The sequence below is a fragment of the Gavia stellata genome, chromosome 1 (genome assembly GCF_030936135.1).
Source record: "Gavia stellata isolate bGavSte3 chromosome 1, bGavSte3.hap2, whole genome shotgun sequence".
In the NCBI taxonomy this organism is placed as follows: domain Eukaryota; kingdom Metazoa; phylum Chordata; class Aves; order Gaviiformes; family Gaviidae; genus Gavia; species Gavia stellata.
In genome coordinates this window covers 91,730,575-91,745,667 of record NC_082594.1, presented here as the reverse complement: position 1 = coordinate 91,745,667, position 15,093 = coordinate 91,730,575, and the positions used below count along the sequence as shown (strand labels likewise).

At 36.4% G+C, this 15,093-nt stretch overlaps 1 protein-coding gene across 2 annotated transcripts in view; it reads left to right on the top strand.

The window, feature by feature from the left end:
* The window catches only part of DMD (dystrophin), a 907,831-nt gene that overhangs the window by 559,035 nt on the left and 333,703 nt on the right, over positions 1–15,093 (top strand). For both annotated transcript variants that reach the window (XM_059827200.1, XM_059827195.1), the window contains one exon: positions 4,776–5,011. In XM_059827200.1, coding sequence (XP_059683183.1) covers positions 4,776–5,011 — 236 coding nt within the window. The remainder of the gene's footprint in view (positions 1–4,775; positions 5,012–15,093) is intronic.

Sequence of the window (15,093 nt, the reverse complement as noted above, 5' to 3'; positions counted from 1 at the left end):
GAGATGCTAAAAGATGCCAGACAGTCTTATTAGACACCCTGAGTCTACTTATGGAGGCTTTGTAGAGTCTCAGTTTAGAAAGTTTTTCTTCAATTTACCTGAAATACTGACGAGAATAGAAATTTCCTCTGAGGTAAGGCAACATCTGTTTAACCTACATGAATGCTAAACTAAGCAACAGTTTTTCTGTTGTCTAAGAATCTCTGAAGTCACAGAGGAGATACAAGGCCTTTACATGAACTTTAAGCTAGATGGAAGTGGACCTAAGTGTCCATCTCTTGGTAAAGACTGGAAGTCAACACTTATGCATACTTTTCACACTTAACTGCTTTGGTAAAGTTCTGGAATGAAACACTTGACTATGTTTTTCAGTAATTTCATGTGTCTTGACCATGATATGGAATACCTCGCTGCAAATAATGAGCCTTGCTCTGAATCACTTTGACCTATTCATGTGAGGAGAGGGTGAAATGAGATGACATTTTGGTGTTGTTACAGGAAATTGTGACTGATCTGTGGAGTTCAATTTCCATCCAGGGATGAGGCAACATAGACAATTCTGTGAATTTATGTTTTTGGTATATAATTTTCTCTAGGTGTTAAGACAGATTTTTAATATCCAGCTTGAAGAGAGGAAGGCATAAAAACACATCAAGCACAGAAAGCACTAAAGAACAACATTAAAACAAACAAAATAAAACCAAACAAAATATTTTGAAATCTATAGAAAACTATGGTATATTTTGTTTTCATTATTTATTTCTAGTTGGTGCTGTTTGTTGCACGTTTTTTTTGTCCTTCAGGCAATTAAATGATATTCATCAGACACGGACAAGCTCAAAGACTTTGCTGCCATTTTCTCCCCCTGCTGAACAAAGACGAAAAATACAATAGCCTTCTGCTTGTAAACAATAAAAGAGTACAACTAAGGCATTCCTATTAAACTGCAATTACTATATTGGCAGAAAAACACCGTGTGTAATTCTGACGATATTACTTATTATTCTGTGACAGTTTTTGAATTCACCTTACTTTCTGGACAGAGCAAAGAAGACAGAGAAAGTGATGACTAATATTTTGTTTTCTCAGTGATATTCTGGGAGTTATTTCAGACCACTGAAGATTGTAAGCTCTAAGTGCCAACTCAGTCAAACTAAGTGACTACTAATAACACATTTTTTTAATGTTGACATTCTTTTCCAGCTTCAATGTACATTAGCAAGTAAACAAAATAGCAAGTGAAGCTACAAAAAGTTTTTGTTTGTACATGTGTGAAAAGTAATTCTACTGTAAGTTCCTTTTGCCTTAAAAGTATGTAGTTTCCTTTCTCATTGCCTTGCAGATCTTAATACAGTGTTCCCCCCTTCCTCGCTATTCCTGCTTGATGTGGCTTTGTTTTAAATGTTACCTTTGTTTGATGGCCCAAAGTTGGCAGCTGTGTGGGTCCCATCCATTTTTTGGAGCCATTCGTCATTTGCCACTCTGTGGAAGAAGTTGATCTTTCCTCCCCTTTTCTCCTCCCCTGCAGCCATAGTTGCCAAACTCACTCCTTCATCTGCTGACAGCCAAGGGAAAGCTATGGTGTATTGCTGCTTTGAGGAGAGGGATGGGAGAGATGATGACTGCTACTACTAAAGTGAAAGCGCGGTGCCTAATAGTGCTGTGCTGCTCTCTAGCCAGTACAGGAGGAAACTTTGGGGTGCTAAGCACCATTCACTATTTAAACATTTGTTTCCCATCTCCTCCAACACAGGGATTGAGAGCTGGGTGGAGGGGGAATGAACCAAAGATTCAGAGTTTGAACTGTGAGTTGGAACTTGTTGCTTTAGGTAATGAGCCGAGTCCTCTGCTAAAAGGCATAAACTCAGCCAGCTGTGTCCATTAGTGAATGATAGGTTCAGCACATTGCCTTCTGACCACTGAATGCCCTCCCCGTTATCTCAGGCTAATAGCTATGAGCAAAGTGCCATATAAGAACTAAAAAGTGCGGTTAACAACTCTCCTACATCAGGAGTCATTTTGTGGGACTGACTAACCACAGCATCACATAGTTGTTGAGCTTGGAAGGGACCTCTGGAGGTCTCTGGTCCAACCCCTCTGCTCAGGCAGGGTGACCTAGAGGAGGCTGCCAGTATCAGGTTCAGGCAGCTTTTGAGTATCTCCAAGGATGGAGACTCCACAACCTCTCTGGGCAACCTGTTGCAGGGCTCAGTCACCCTCACAGTCAAAAGCGTTTCCTGATATTCAGAGGGAATCTCTGGTGTTTCAGTTTGTGTCCTTTGCCTCTGGCCTTGCCACAGGGCACCACTGGCAAGAGCCTGGCTCCATCATCTTTGCACCCTCCCTTCAGGTATTTATACACATTGATGAGATGCCCCCCGAGTCTTCTCTTTTCTAGGCTAAACAGTCCCTCCTCTCTCAGCCTTTCCTTGTATGAGAGATGCTTCAGTCCCTTAATCATCATTGTGGCCCTTCACTGGCCTCTTTCCAGTAGCTCTATAGCTGTCTTGTATTGGGGAGCCCAGAACTGAAGGACACAGTACTCCAGATGTGGCCTCACCAGTACTGAGTAGAGCTAATCTCTGCTTTGTTTGCATAATTTAGGTAAAAGGAAATAGAATAGGGCAGAAAATATCTTGAGTAATTTCAACAGAGATAAAAGAATACCTGATGACTACGGATTATTTTTATTAATTATTCACATCTGTGTGTAAAAATTTAAAAAATGGAATGAAACTGTGAAGGAAAGAGATCCTTTAGGGTTGTCTGTTTTGCTTTTGATATTAAAAACTGCCAATCTTTAATGGTACAAGATATTCTGTTATAGCAAACAGTGTGATGTTACGAAAAACCCCTTACAAACCTTTTTCCATATCTGAAAAAGACATATCCATTTTTTCATCTGTTTGTGTGATTTTAATTAAAAACTTGCTGTGTTAGAATAGCCTTTTACAATAATTATTTTACTTCATAGTTGTCCACAGGTATGTGATTTTAAAGTACAGAAAGGAAAAGTACAAGGATTGCATTTCAGAAATACAATAATGATACGAATGGATGGATAAATATATTTAATTGCAATGTTTATCATTAAAAATCATAATTTGCAGGAGTCACTTCTGGTATCATAATATTGCCATTTATGCAGGCTAGATAAATAGTGTATATGTTAGTTGATTTGGTACATTGTTTGTAATCATACAGTATTTTTAATGCTGAGAGCATCCTATGGTGCTTTTACAGTGACAGTCATTTAGATGCTTGTGCACAGCTTTTTCCCTTTCTGCAGTGCTGAAGAGGGTCACTGATTCCCCAGTGAAGTAACTCAAAACCTTTTTCATTAGTGAAAAATAGCTGCTAAATTCCTTGGCAAGATCAGTTAATGTTACTGATTGTCTTAATGTTTCAAGTGTTTTTATGTCCAAACTGTTGAACCCTCACCTGCTACTTGAGTTTTCAGACTTCAGACGGACTTTGCTGAAATGGCTTGAATGCCAATGGGGAAAACCATCAGACTCTCAGAAGTACTAGAAAGCAAAAGAAACTTTATTGTGCATGGGGTGACACTGTTTTTCGTGGGGTTTTTTTCTGTTAAAGAGATTCTGTAGCTACTCTAAAGGGTAGGTATTTAGACTCTCTCTTTTCTAATGATGTTACACCTCAGTGAAGCAACACCACATGTTCTTCTGTTTTTCCTATTTTAGTATTTTTCTTGTTTGGCTGGACTTTTGAAAAAATGAGAAAAAAATGACCATATACAATTCAGTGTAGCCTCATCTGCCATAATATTGTGCATAATGGATTGCTTTTGCATGATTAGCTGGAGGGGAAAAATAGCCCAACAGTTTATAGCCATCTGTTTGTAAATAACAAAAATTGAGAAGCACAAATCAGTCTTGAAATTCTGAACGATTTCATGTTACACACCTCTCTGTCCAATGGTAGCTATCTGTGGCACCTCTCATCATTTTTGACTGCAGAGAAAGATGTTGTGCTTCAGTGTTGGGTAATTCCCCAATCCAGGCAATGAATAATGAACAAGATTCTTTAAAACCCAGCTAATAGAGCAAGAAAGGACACAAAGGAGATGATGTGTCCATTTTCTCCAAACAAAAGGAAAATAATCCACAAATATCCAAATAATAGCACATAATATTTTCAAGTTATGAGGAGGAAAAATGAAGAATTGGTCAAGGCTGAATTTCTTGTTGTGTAAGCTCTCGTATTGGTCACAGAGCCTATGGGAAATATCTGGTGGAAACAGCAAGTGTGGTGATTGTTGGTGAGACAAATTCACAGCTACAGAGTGAGTGGAGACTATGGAAGAAATGTGGTTTTAGATACATGGTCATGCTGTGATACATTAGATATTGCAATCAACTTTTTTTCAATCTGCCTCTAGCCTTGACAGATCTGACCACGCTACTAGATTTTGGAAGATGATTCATGAATAGCAAAACTTCAGTGACCTTGGGAGAGGGGTTCTTATTACACTGAGATCTTTGCTAGTGTTACTAGGTCCCACTGGTCTTTTAAGGATTAAATTTGAATATGCTGAGAATGTTGAATGTTAGGCAGACACTATAATAGAAATACTGTGGAACAATGAATTAATATATTTTTTTCATTTTAATTTTCATATTTCCAGTAGATACAACTTCAAGAAACAAGCTTATTTCTGTGTTACCCTTTCTACTGCATAAATTTTGTTACTGAAATAAACACTTATCATCGTTCATTTATTCAGTAATTTTAGCATTTTTTTTTTCTTTCAGTAACTTCTGGTGAGACTGTTGCTGTGGATACACAAACCAGGGTAACCAAGGAAACCACCACCTTCAAACCAGAAATGCCATCTTCTGTGCTTTTGGAGGTTCCAGCCTTGGCTGACTTCAATAAGGCATGGGCAGAACTCACTGACTGGCTTTCTCGACTGGATCGAGAGATAAAATCTCAGAGAGTGATAGTGGGTGATCTTGATGATATCAACGACATGATCATCAAACAAAAGGTATGAGAAACACTGATTTTTTCAAGTTGAAAGCCTCATGATCTTTATTCTGTATTAAATCATTTCAACAAGGAACACAGGGGAGATAATAGACTGCAATACATGTAGTTGTTACTTAAGCTACTTTATCCCATAAACACAATTATTGGATTAAACATTAAGAGAATTAATTGAGGGGGAAAAAAGACTATTTAATAATTTCTCTGGTATTTAAGGCAGATCTCTCTATCTTTCTATCACTTGTGCTGATTATGTCCTAAGAGTATGAAAGCCAATGGTTGAAATATAAACCTCATGAGAAAGAAAGAATTGCATAGTAAGCTCCAGGTTGCCAGGAGAAAAGATGTTGCTTCTGTAATAACTTTCTGAGAGGTTTATATCCTGCTGCTGTTATGAAAAGCTCCTCAATCGTCTTAAAGAAAAGAACAGCTCATTAATGCAAGTGTTTTGTCAGCAAAACTGCATCAGTGTTACTTGTCTTTGAAAACAGAGAAAAATATGGAAATATATGTGCAAGGGAAAAAAAAGGCTAAACTTTAACTTTAGCTACTCATGAGCAATAAAAGTAATTTGGTAATATACAGCTTGAAAGTAATGACCTGCCTTCTAGATTTAACATTGCTCAATAGAAAAGATTTGACTTGCCTGTGCAAAACTTTTCAGTGTTAAATTTCCATTCAGTTCAGTTCTAAACTGAGTTTAGGACTCTCTATTATAAGATTCTCTTCTGCTTCCTCGTCCTCATAAAAAATCTGATTTATTGTAAGGAAGATATTGACATTCTCTCTCTCTTTGCTTAAAGTAGAAAGAGAGGGAGAAACAATAGACAGGTTTTGCCTAGTATCTGTACTGAGCAGTTTTATCAGAACATGTATATTAAAATATGCAGGTGTCTCATAGGATTAATTCTGCTTGTTTTCTTATATTTTCCTTTTTTTCAGTGGTTTAAACTTTCTATTTCTGAGACTTTTGGTTTGCCTTACCATCTAGATTAGTAAAATATTTGTTTAATCTTGGTTAATGATCACAATATTTACTGTGTAGAATTATACACAGTTTTATTAATTAAAATATCTTTAAAATATTATGGATATATTTTAATAATAAATGATAGTTGCAGTATGACCTACAGAAGAAACTAGATTAAAATAGCTGTTATGTAATTTGAAAAGGTTGAGGGCCAAAGAAGACTTGTTTGCACATTATCTTTTCATATTTTTCAGAATTGTTTTGTTTTTAAAATTTTATGTTGTCAAAAATTTTATGTTGTCAAATACTTGGTGCAGAATTGTATGGTTTTCTTACTTATGCCTCATTTTAGCATATTATTCTGGCAGGAAAATTCAAAGCTTGCTTCCTTCTGCAGACCTCTTTTACTTAAATATGAGATCAAATTATTAACTCTTGAGAATTTCAATTAATGTTATACACGTTTTAAAATGAACTGGTTTATATCTGCATTTCATCTTAACTCAAGGCTAAAATATTTTAGCTGGTTAAGCCAGCAAGATTGCAGTCTTCCTCTCCCTTCTGTTCCTGGCTGGATAGCCCTGTCTCTTTTTCTGATGCCATGCTGTGCTGGTAACAAAACCAGCAGGAAAACTCTTTTGTGTTGTGCTTACCTCTCTAATTGGCTGCACAACAGAATGTGACATTTAATTTATTCTATGATGAAATGGAAGAATCAATGTCTAAATACAGACTGCAGTTCTGTTAACTGGCTCCCTCTTCTCTAATGGTCATCTTAATATCACTTAATACGTGGAAATGAATGTTATGAAATTTTCATTTTGCTCCTAAATCTATCACTGGATTATTAGGTGAGATTAGGAGACAGAATTTTCAAAACTGACAAAGAAAGAATTTTAGGAGTGTCTGCAGCAGTATGTGAGCTGATGAAGTTGGACATGTGGGTACTTGGCTATTCTGAAAAGTCAGGCCAGATATGATCTAAGTTGGAAATCCAAAAGTAGTGCTTACTTCCCCAGATCTGTATATTCTGTAAAAGATCATAGTCATACCTCTTCTGTGGTTGTGATTTAAAAGTCATTGAAAGTCACAGTATTACATTGTGCTGTATTTGGAGAGTTTGTTGCACCTCTACAGGGATCTCAGGAAGCTTTAATAGGAGTTCCATCTTAGTAGATGATTGACTTTTTTTTTTAATCGGTTTTTGACTTTAAGTGTAAAATACCATCTTAACACAGCTGACTACTTCTCTTATAAAAATTCATCATTATAAAGACACATGCTCCATGCAAGCTGTTTTATTATGATGCATCTCCAGTTGCTTATCCAGAATTTAGAACACTTCAAACTGCTAGTCCCATTGGTGTGCTACCAAGCTCTTACTGTTTTGAGGTTTTGTTTCCATTTCATATTTCTTTCAAAACAGAGAGCCACATTTCTAATAAGAAATTGAAATGTCAAAGCAAGTATTTTAAAAACAAAGAAATCCCATATCCTAACAACATATGTAACAGGACATTTTCCAAATCACCCAGGTGAAAATAAGTGGCCTTAGGTTGTCCTTTCTTTCACAGCAGCATGTCATGTTGAAGCTAAGTCTCTGAGGGAATTTTGGTTAAGTTCATTTCAATCTCATTGTGTCATAAGATCACAGCCAGTAACTTTGCCATATTTTTCCTCCATAAAATTTTAAGATATCGTTAGCCCCCACTCGAACTTTGCTTGGAGGTTATCACAGTGAATTGGTACTCTTGTGTGGATAGAATGTACAAAGGTTAATTATGGAACAAAACAAAACAGAAAAGACAACTATTCTAAAAAAGGCTTGTTTTGGCTGCTTGTTTGCCAGCTTCCCTTTAATGAAAGAAACAATACAACTTAAATTCTCCTAAGTGGGGCATATACTACGTAGTAAAAGTAGCATAGTAAAAGAGTAGCATAATGGCTATTGATTTCAAACATCTATAGTTAATTTTTCTGTCAAATGAGTGGTATACATTTCTTTCAAGCAAATGCATTTCATATTTTAGTCATCTATGATTGTATATGTCTTGTTAAATTCTGTATAATTAAAAGACATTAAAAAGTGTGTAGTAAAGCAAGTTAATATTAGCATTAGCATCATCCATGTTTTCATGAGAGGAAAATTATTATATTTTACTCAGCTGCTTGAAGACTGATGTTTTGCAGGATTTGATGCTCAAAGAAAGAAATGTAAGGCAGGCTGACAAGAGACTCATATGTTGTTTCTTTAGACAACCTTCATCTGCAAATGAAGTTCACGGGAATACGTAATATGCCAAGATGTAAGCAGATGAGGGACATGACAGAATAGAGTTTACACTGTTGCTTCATTTCACTGTCCTTACTTCAGAACAATCAAGATGTTTTATATTTGAAGGTCAGGTGGGGATTCTTCATAAAAGAGAAAATTGTGAACAGAGGAACAGGATCTTAAACTACATTTTGTTTCATTATGGAAAAATCGAAACCCCTTCTTACTTAAGATGCCAACAAGCCTTTACTCAGAAACTCTGCTTTGGCATCATTGTATTTTGAGCAGGTTTGCAGCAGGAATAGGTTTCTACTAAAAGCAGTGAACCATGGAGGCTGTGCAAAGCTTGAAGATAATTAACAATGCCATTCAAAGAGATGAAATACTAAAATCTCCTTAAATTTTGAATTCTGTCCATGGGTTTCACCAAGGCATGTTGTCCATCCAAACTTTTTGTAACATATATTATTGAAAACACGGCTGTCAGTTGTACTGTATGAACATAGATTTTATTTAGTAAAAAGTATTATAATAATATTACGAGTGAATTTGACTACAAACAATTTTCAGTGCCTACTTCTACTCAGTGCTTCTAAGAGTATAGATTGAGTCTGCACTGTTACGTGCAGTGGAGGGGATTAATCTGAAAAAAGTATTTATGTACAATGAGACCTACAGCCAAGCTAGTTACTGAGACTTTTAAGCAAAGAAGAGGAAAAAGATACCTTTAGGTAATGATTTGTGTCATCCTAAAGTAGTCATCCAAAAAGATTCAGATAATTTATTTCTACTCAATTAATTTGTCACTATTCAAAAAGTAAGTTTGACCTTCTGTCAGTTAGAGAAGTAAACAAAATTGGGAAGAAGAGATTGTTTTCACTATTAATTACTGAATTGATTTTTCAATATCTGAGGATCTTGTGCAGCTGATGATAGTAAAATAACTGTTAAGGAAAAATAATTGTTTACAAACCGTGCAATTAACAGACTTCAGATGAAAGAGTGGGCTTAACTGACATCCCCCTTGTTTGACGATTTTTTACCTATCCTTTCTCATGGTTACATACCATGCATTTCAGTATACAACTTTATAATTATACATGCATTTTTGTATGCAACCTTGCAATTAATATTCTGAGAGATCAGAAGAATGGGAAGTTTTCTGTCCAAACTGTTTTCCAACATAGATTTTTGTGGAAATAAAAATATAGTTTTCCAAATTTATGTCCTGTTCTTACAGAAGCCACTGTAATTGCCAAATTAAAATTTGTAGTTCTGTATGACGGGGTATGAATCGGTATACTCCAAACATGCCCATGTTGAATGAAAACTTGTAGTTACAGCCACAGACATTTGTGTCTGTCCATATATTTTATATCAAAAGTGCAAGCTATAGGTAAGGTGAAGTCCTCAACCTTTTAGGTAGTGTACTTCAAGTTCTACAGAGGTGTGAAGAAGTTTCATATTAGTGACATATGTAGGAAAAGACCCATGTAGCACATCTTCAGATAATGTACTGCTGAAGAACATCATAGAAGATTTTACACTTGGAGCTGAATGTTCTCCAGTTTAGTATTCTGATGTGTGTAAAGGGAGGAGTTCACTAATACAGAATCCAAGTGTGGTGCCAGTAAGTTGGAAGCTGACATTCACACTTTCAGAATCAATCTTCAGGAGCATATTTGCCCCATACCTCTCTCCATGCTGTCATGCTGCTTTGAGGGTTGTTTTCAAAGCTTCATATTCTCTAGGATCTTCTATTTCCATAAAAACATACAGCTGCAGACATTCCCTGGAGCACTGTTGGACCAGGATTAACCAGCCCCAAAATAGGGCTGGAGCTGAAACTGATTCTGCAGCATGTTGGAGGGTTCATTGGCATTTTTGTGCACCTTCTCTGATAGCAGAACAGTACACATGACTTCATGGCTTAAATGGTGTGCAAAACCTTGTTTACCTCTGCAAATTTCACCATTTCACCAAATTTCACTCAGGAAACTACTATCATTATTTTATGTATATTTCAGAGTGTTATTGTTCTATTTAACATGGGGTATCTAGTAGGATTCTTATTTTATACTGTTAGACTTTTAAAATTTATTCTAATTTATAAGAAGTATTGGAAGGCTGATTTCAGTTTTTGAAGTGAATAAAAAAACTAACAAATGAACAGTTTTCTAAATATATTAGAAAAATTTAGAACTACAAGGTTTGTATGCTGAAAGATTTTAGCTTTTTTATAGAGTAGAGGAAAATGAAAAAATGTCTGTCAGCCTTTAAGCTTATTCTTAAAGGGTGGAAAATGCAGCAGGATGCTCTAGAGGGCCTGGAAATCTGAGTCTTTAAAGAGAAAGGAAAAAAAGAAAAAAAAAAACTATTAATCTGAAAATTTGACCTCAAGGGATATAGAATATGTGTCAGGAGACTGGTTTTTTTAATACTTTGTTGCACATAAAGACAGCTGATACTTTAAAATAGCTTGGCCAGCTCATTACAGTGTGTTAGAGAGTATATTTGTTTTCTGCAACAATAAAAAAGCTGTCTAAATGCTGTCTTTTGGAGAGTGATTAACAGCCATTTCCTTATTTCTCTATAATGTTAATCACTAGGACATGCATAAAAATTTTACCTCTAAGGATCTGATTCTAAACTCATTGAAGTAAAAGAGACACTTTCATCATTTTTCAATTAGTTTTTGGTCAGACTGTAAATCATCATCCAAACAAAAAAAAATGCTACAGTTGTGCCTAAAGATAACTTTCTTCTGTTTGCTTTTATTGGCCTATATGTGAACCATGGGGAAATCCTGCTGTGCTAGAAAGTGTAAAAACTGCTTAAACCTTCATGAGTTCTGTGTGTGCCCAGGCAGCAAAAAAACCTAACTAGATGTTGGACTGCATTTAATAGTACCCTAGCCAGCATGTTGAGGGAAGTGATCATTCCCCTCTTATCAACATCTGAGAGACCACATTTGGAGTTCTGTGTCTAGTTTTGGGCTTCCCAGTGTGCAGGAAAGGCATGGAGGGAGTCCAGTGCAGGGCCACCAAGGTGGTCAGGGGCTGGAGCACTTGATATACAAGGAGAAACTGAGAGCTGGACTTGCTCAGCCTGGGAGAGAGCTCAGGAGGGACCTTACTGCTGCCTACAGCCACTAGATAGGAGACTGTACAGAAGATAGAGCCAGACTCTTCTCAAAGGTGCATAGCAAAAGGATGAAAGGCAACAGACACATGCTGCAGCAAAGGGAGTTCTGATGAGATATTAGGAGAAAAAATGTTCGTGATGAGCATAATGAAACATTGGAACGGGCTGTCCGGAGATGTGGATTCTCCATCCTTGGAGATATTCAACAAAAAAATGGGCAGGGCCCTGAGTGACCTGATGTGACTCTGAATTTGGTCCCATTTGAGCAGTAGGTTGGGCAAGATGATCTCCAAAGGTCCCTTCCAACCTAAATTATTCTGTGATTATATATGAATGCTATTCTCAAATAACAAGATTCTGTGTTGTATACCTTGTCAATGAAACACATTTTAAAGGAAGGAAAACTAGTTTCTAGTGACTTAGCTCTATTGCAGTAAGCCAAATTCTTGGAATTCCTTTTTCTCTTTTCCCAGTAGAATACTATAATAAATTTTTGCACTTAGAGAAGCTATTGTGGAGAGTTCTCTGTTGATTTACATCGATATATTGTTTTATAACACTCATGTGAAGTAATCAAAACTACTCAAATAAGTAGTTGACTCAAATGTAAGCAGAAGGCAGACATCTAACCCACTGAATCTCCTGTGAAATATTTAAATTTTATGCTATGTAGAGCTGCTTAGAAGGGAAAGGTAACATTTCTAAAAACACCTTAAAAGAGGCATAAAGGCATTTTTGTTTTCAGGGGCAGCAGGGTCTTGAATATTTTTCTCCATTCCCTAACCATTATACACATTTATTTCTTTATGTGACCCACCACTAGGCATGCATTGTCACTAGATTTAAGATGAATAAATGGTAAGTTCCTGTGGTTCTGGGAGGGGGAAAAGTAATGGGAGAGAGAATTGCATGTCTTGGGAGGCTGGTATTATGGGGGACTGAGGAGAGAGGGACACCACGCTCTGAATTTGCCCGATCTTCACTCGCTTGCCCCACCTTCTTCTTCACCTTTGTTGAACATGGCTGGTCTGTTTTCTGCTGCCTGGAGTCCCCCTTGGCCTGTCTCCTCTTCAATATACTCTCCTTTTGTTTCTACTAAACTGAATTTTGCATGCTGGACATGAGGACAAAATGTCTGATTTTGCCTAACACCTCTAATAGCTGAAGTCTTTTGTTAATGATGTTGAAGAAACACTACATTCTAGCATTTCTAGATTCTCTTTTTCTTTCACTAGTTGGGGAGAGTGGTGGGAGTGAGTTGTATGTTTATTTTTTGCTTTGTTTGATATAAAAACAATTCCTCCTTCACTGCTGCAAAAATAAAACCTCAAACATTCATAGTAGCAGACAACAAATTTACAATGTAAATAGACAGAATATTAAATTTTCAGGTTACTACACACTGCAGTGAAGTCCTAGAAAATGGCTGAGTACACACTGAGCTTGAAATATGAAAGTATTAAAAGCAATAAGACTATACGTTTTCCTCAAGAAAGACATTATTTTTCTGAATTGAACCAGAGAATTCAGCTCTTCACACAATCAAGTGCTGAAGGAGGGCTTAATTAAAATGAAACTGGCTTTGTAGTAAATGTGAGCCATTTCACATTACTCAAAGCTCTCATCTGTCTCTGTTGCTAGCTGATACAATAAGCAAGGTAACAAATCAATTCCCAGAACTGTATTCTGCTCCTTTTGTGGACTATTGCTCTTATTGAGCTAAAAGATCAATTTAACTTACCACTATGGCACTCCTAATGTTCATGTGCTTTCTGCCTATATGAAAGATTTTGTGCAGCCAAATGTGAGTTTCATACACAGAGGTTTAGTCACCTCAGCCAGCTCCCAACTTTCTTTTTCATGCTTCTGGACTTGTCAAATTCTCCAGCTGAATTGTTAAACATGGAATTCACACTGGGGTTCATGCAGTTCAAATATTGCAACTATCTATTTGCTCAAGAAAAGTTTTCCTATTAGACACTAATATGCAAGTAACTCAGTTGCTGCAGTTATGTGCTGCTCACAGTACAGCTTAAAGAAAAGATAATGCTTACCCCTCTTTTTCTCGAGGGATTATTGTAAAACCTCTAATCAGAAATAGTCGATAAAAGGTAGGAAGACAATTCAGGGTGACAAAATATGAGCTAAACTGATCCACTGAACAAGAAAAATATATAATGTTTGCTGTTCATTTTTGTGTGCTTAAATAACTAGGCAAGAGCAGGGTATAGCTATCCCAAATGTGCAGTGCTAATTTGTTAATGACTACTGATAATAATCTTTTTGCTGATGTCAAATCTTAAAAATAAATCATAAATTTGTAATAAATGCTCTTTGATCCAGACTATTACAGTGCAATGATAAACTTGGGTAGATTTCCTTTAAAAAAATAATCCATTGAAGTGGAAATTAGGTAGTAGAATCAACACTGGAAAGATGTTGGAAAGCAAGAGAATTGAGTTATAATTGTTCGGCATCTCACACATCTGGCCTTGCTTGTTGATAACAGGAATGTGGAAAAAAAAGGAATAATAAAAAAAACAAGTCTAAGCTTAACAAAATATCAAAGTAGAACAATCAAAATCATTTAAATAATTGTAACTGATTTCTAGACATGAATTTTTTTTCTATCTAAGCACAAAGAGTTAAAAAAATATAGATCATGTTTGAGGTTTTTGAAGCTGTATGTATACACACTCTGATTTATTATTGAGGGGATCATAATTGCCTAAAATTCAAGTATTCTAACTTGATTAACAACTTGACCAAGACTCATCTAACTTACCTCCAAATTCAGTAGAAAGACACTGGCACATCTGTGGTTTAGTCTGGCTGGTTCTGAGGTGGATGCCTACAACAGGTGAGGCGAATTGCATCAAGGAATGGCTTGTTTTTCTCAATATATGCTTGGTGACAAGCTCAGGTATATTTACCTACACTTCATCTGACTCATCCCCGCCTTTCTGGTAGGGCAGTTTTCTACTGGAAAACATCTGTATGATGGAGCCAGCACATTCCACGGGGAATGCAGCAACTCTGTGATTGCCCCTGGCCAGATTCCTGACATAACCCTGCAAACCAAGCAAGTTTCCTGTAATGCACAACAGCCAGTTCCCACCATTCACTAGCACAAATAAGCCCCTGGATAGCCAGACCAAAGGCAGCAGTATTAATCCTTTGGGACACTGAAAAACTGCCTGATTTCTCTCTCTCTCTCATCTACCCGTCTCCTTCGTCACCCCTGAATACCATAGCTCCAAGTTTTAGTCTAATTTGATTTTTGTATCAAAAAAACCCACAGAAAAATCATGTTCTAATATTAGCAGTAGTAAAGTGAAAACCTGTATTTTCATGTTCAAAGTGGATCCTTTTGATGTTTTAATAAAAAGTTTGACACTTTGTTTCTCTGGAAAAAAATAAGATCAGCACTTATTTCTAATTAGAGTAGAAGCTGGTTTAAATATTTTGGAAAAAGTGGTTCTGAGGTAACACAAAGATCCTGGTTTATTTCACTTTCCTGTTCAGAGAAATATCTGTTATATTTTTTGACCAAGAAGGAAGGAAGGTAAAAGAAAGAAATAATAAACCGAAGGTGAATTTAAGCATTTCTCTGTTTGTGGGGAAGAATGGTATCTTTTGGGCTATTGTGATTTACCAGACATGTCTTACTGCGTATGTCACAGAATCACTTATT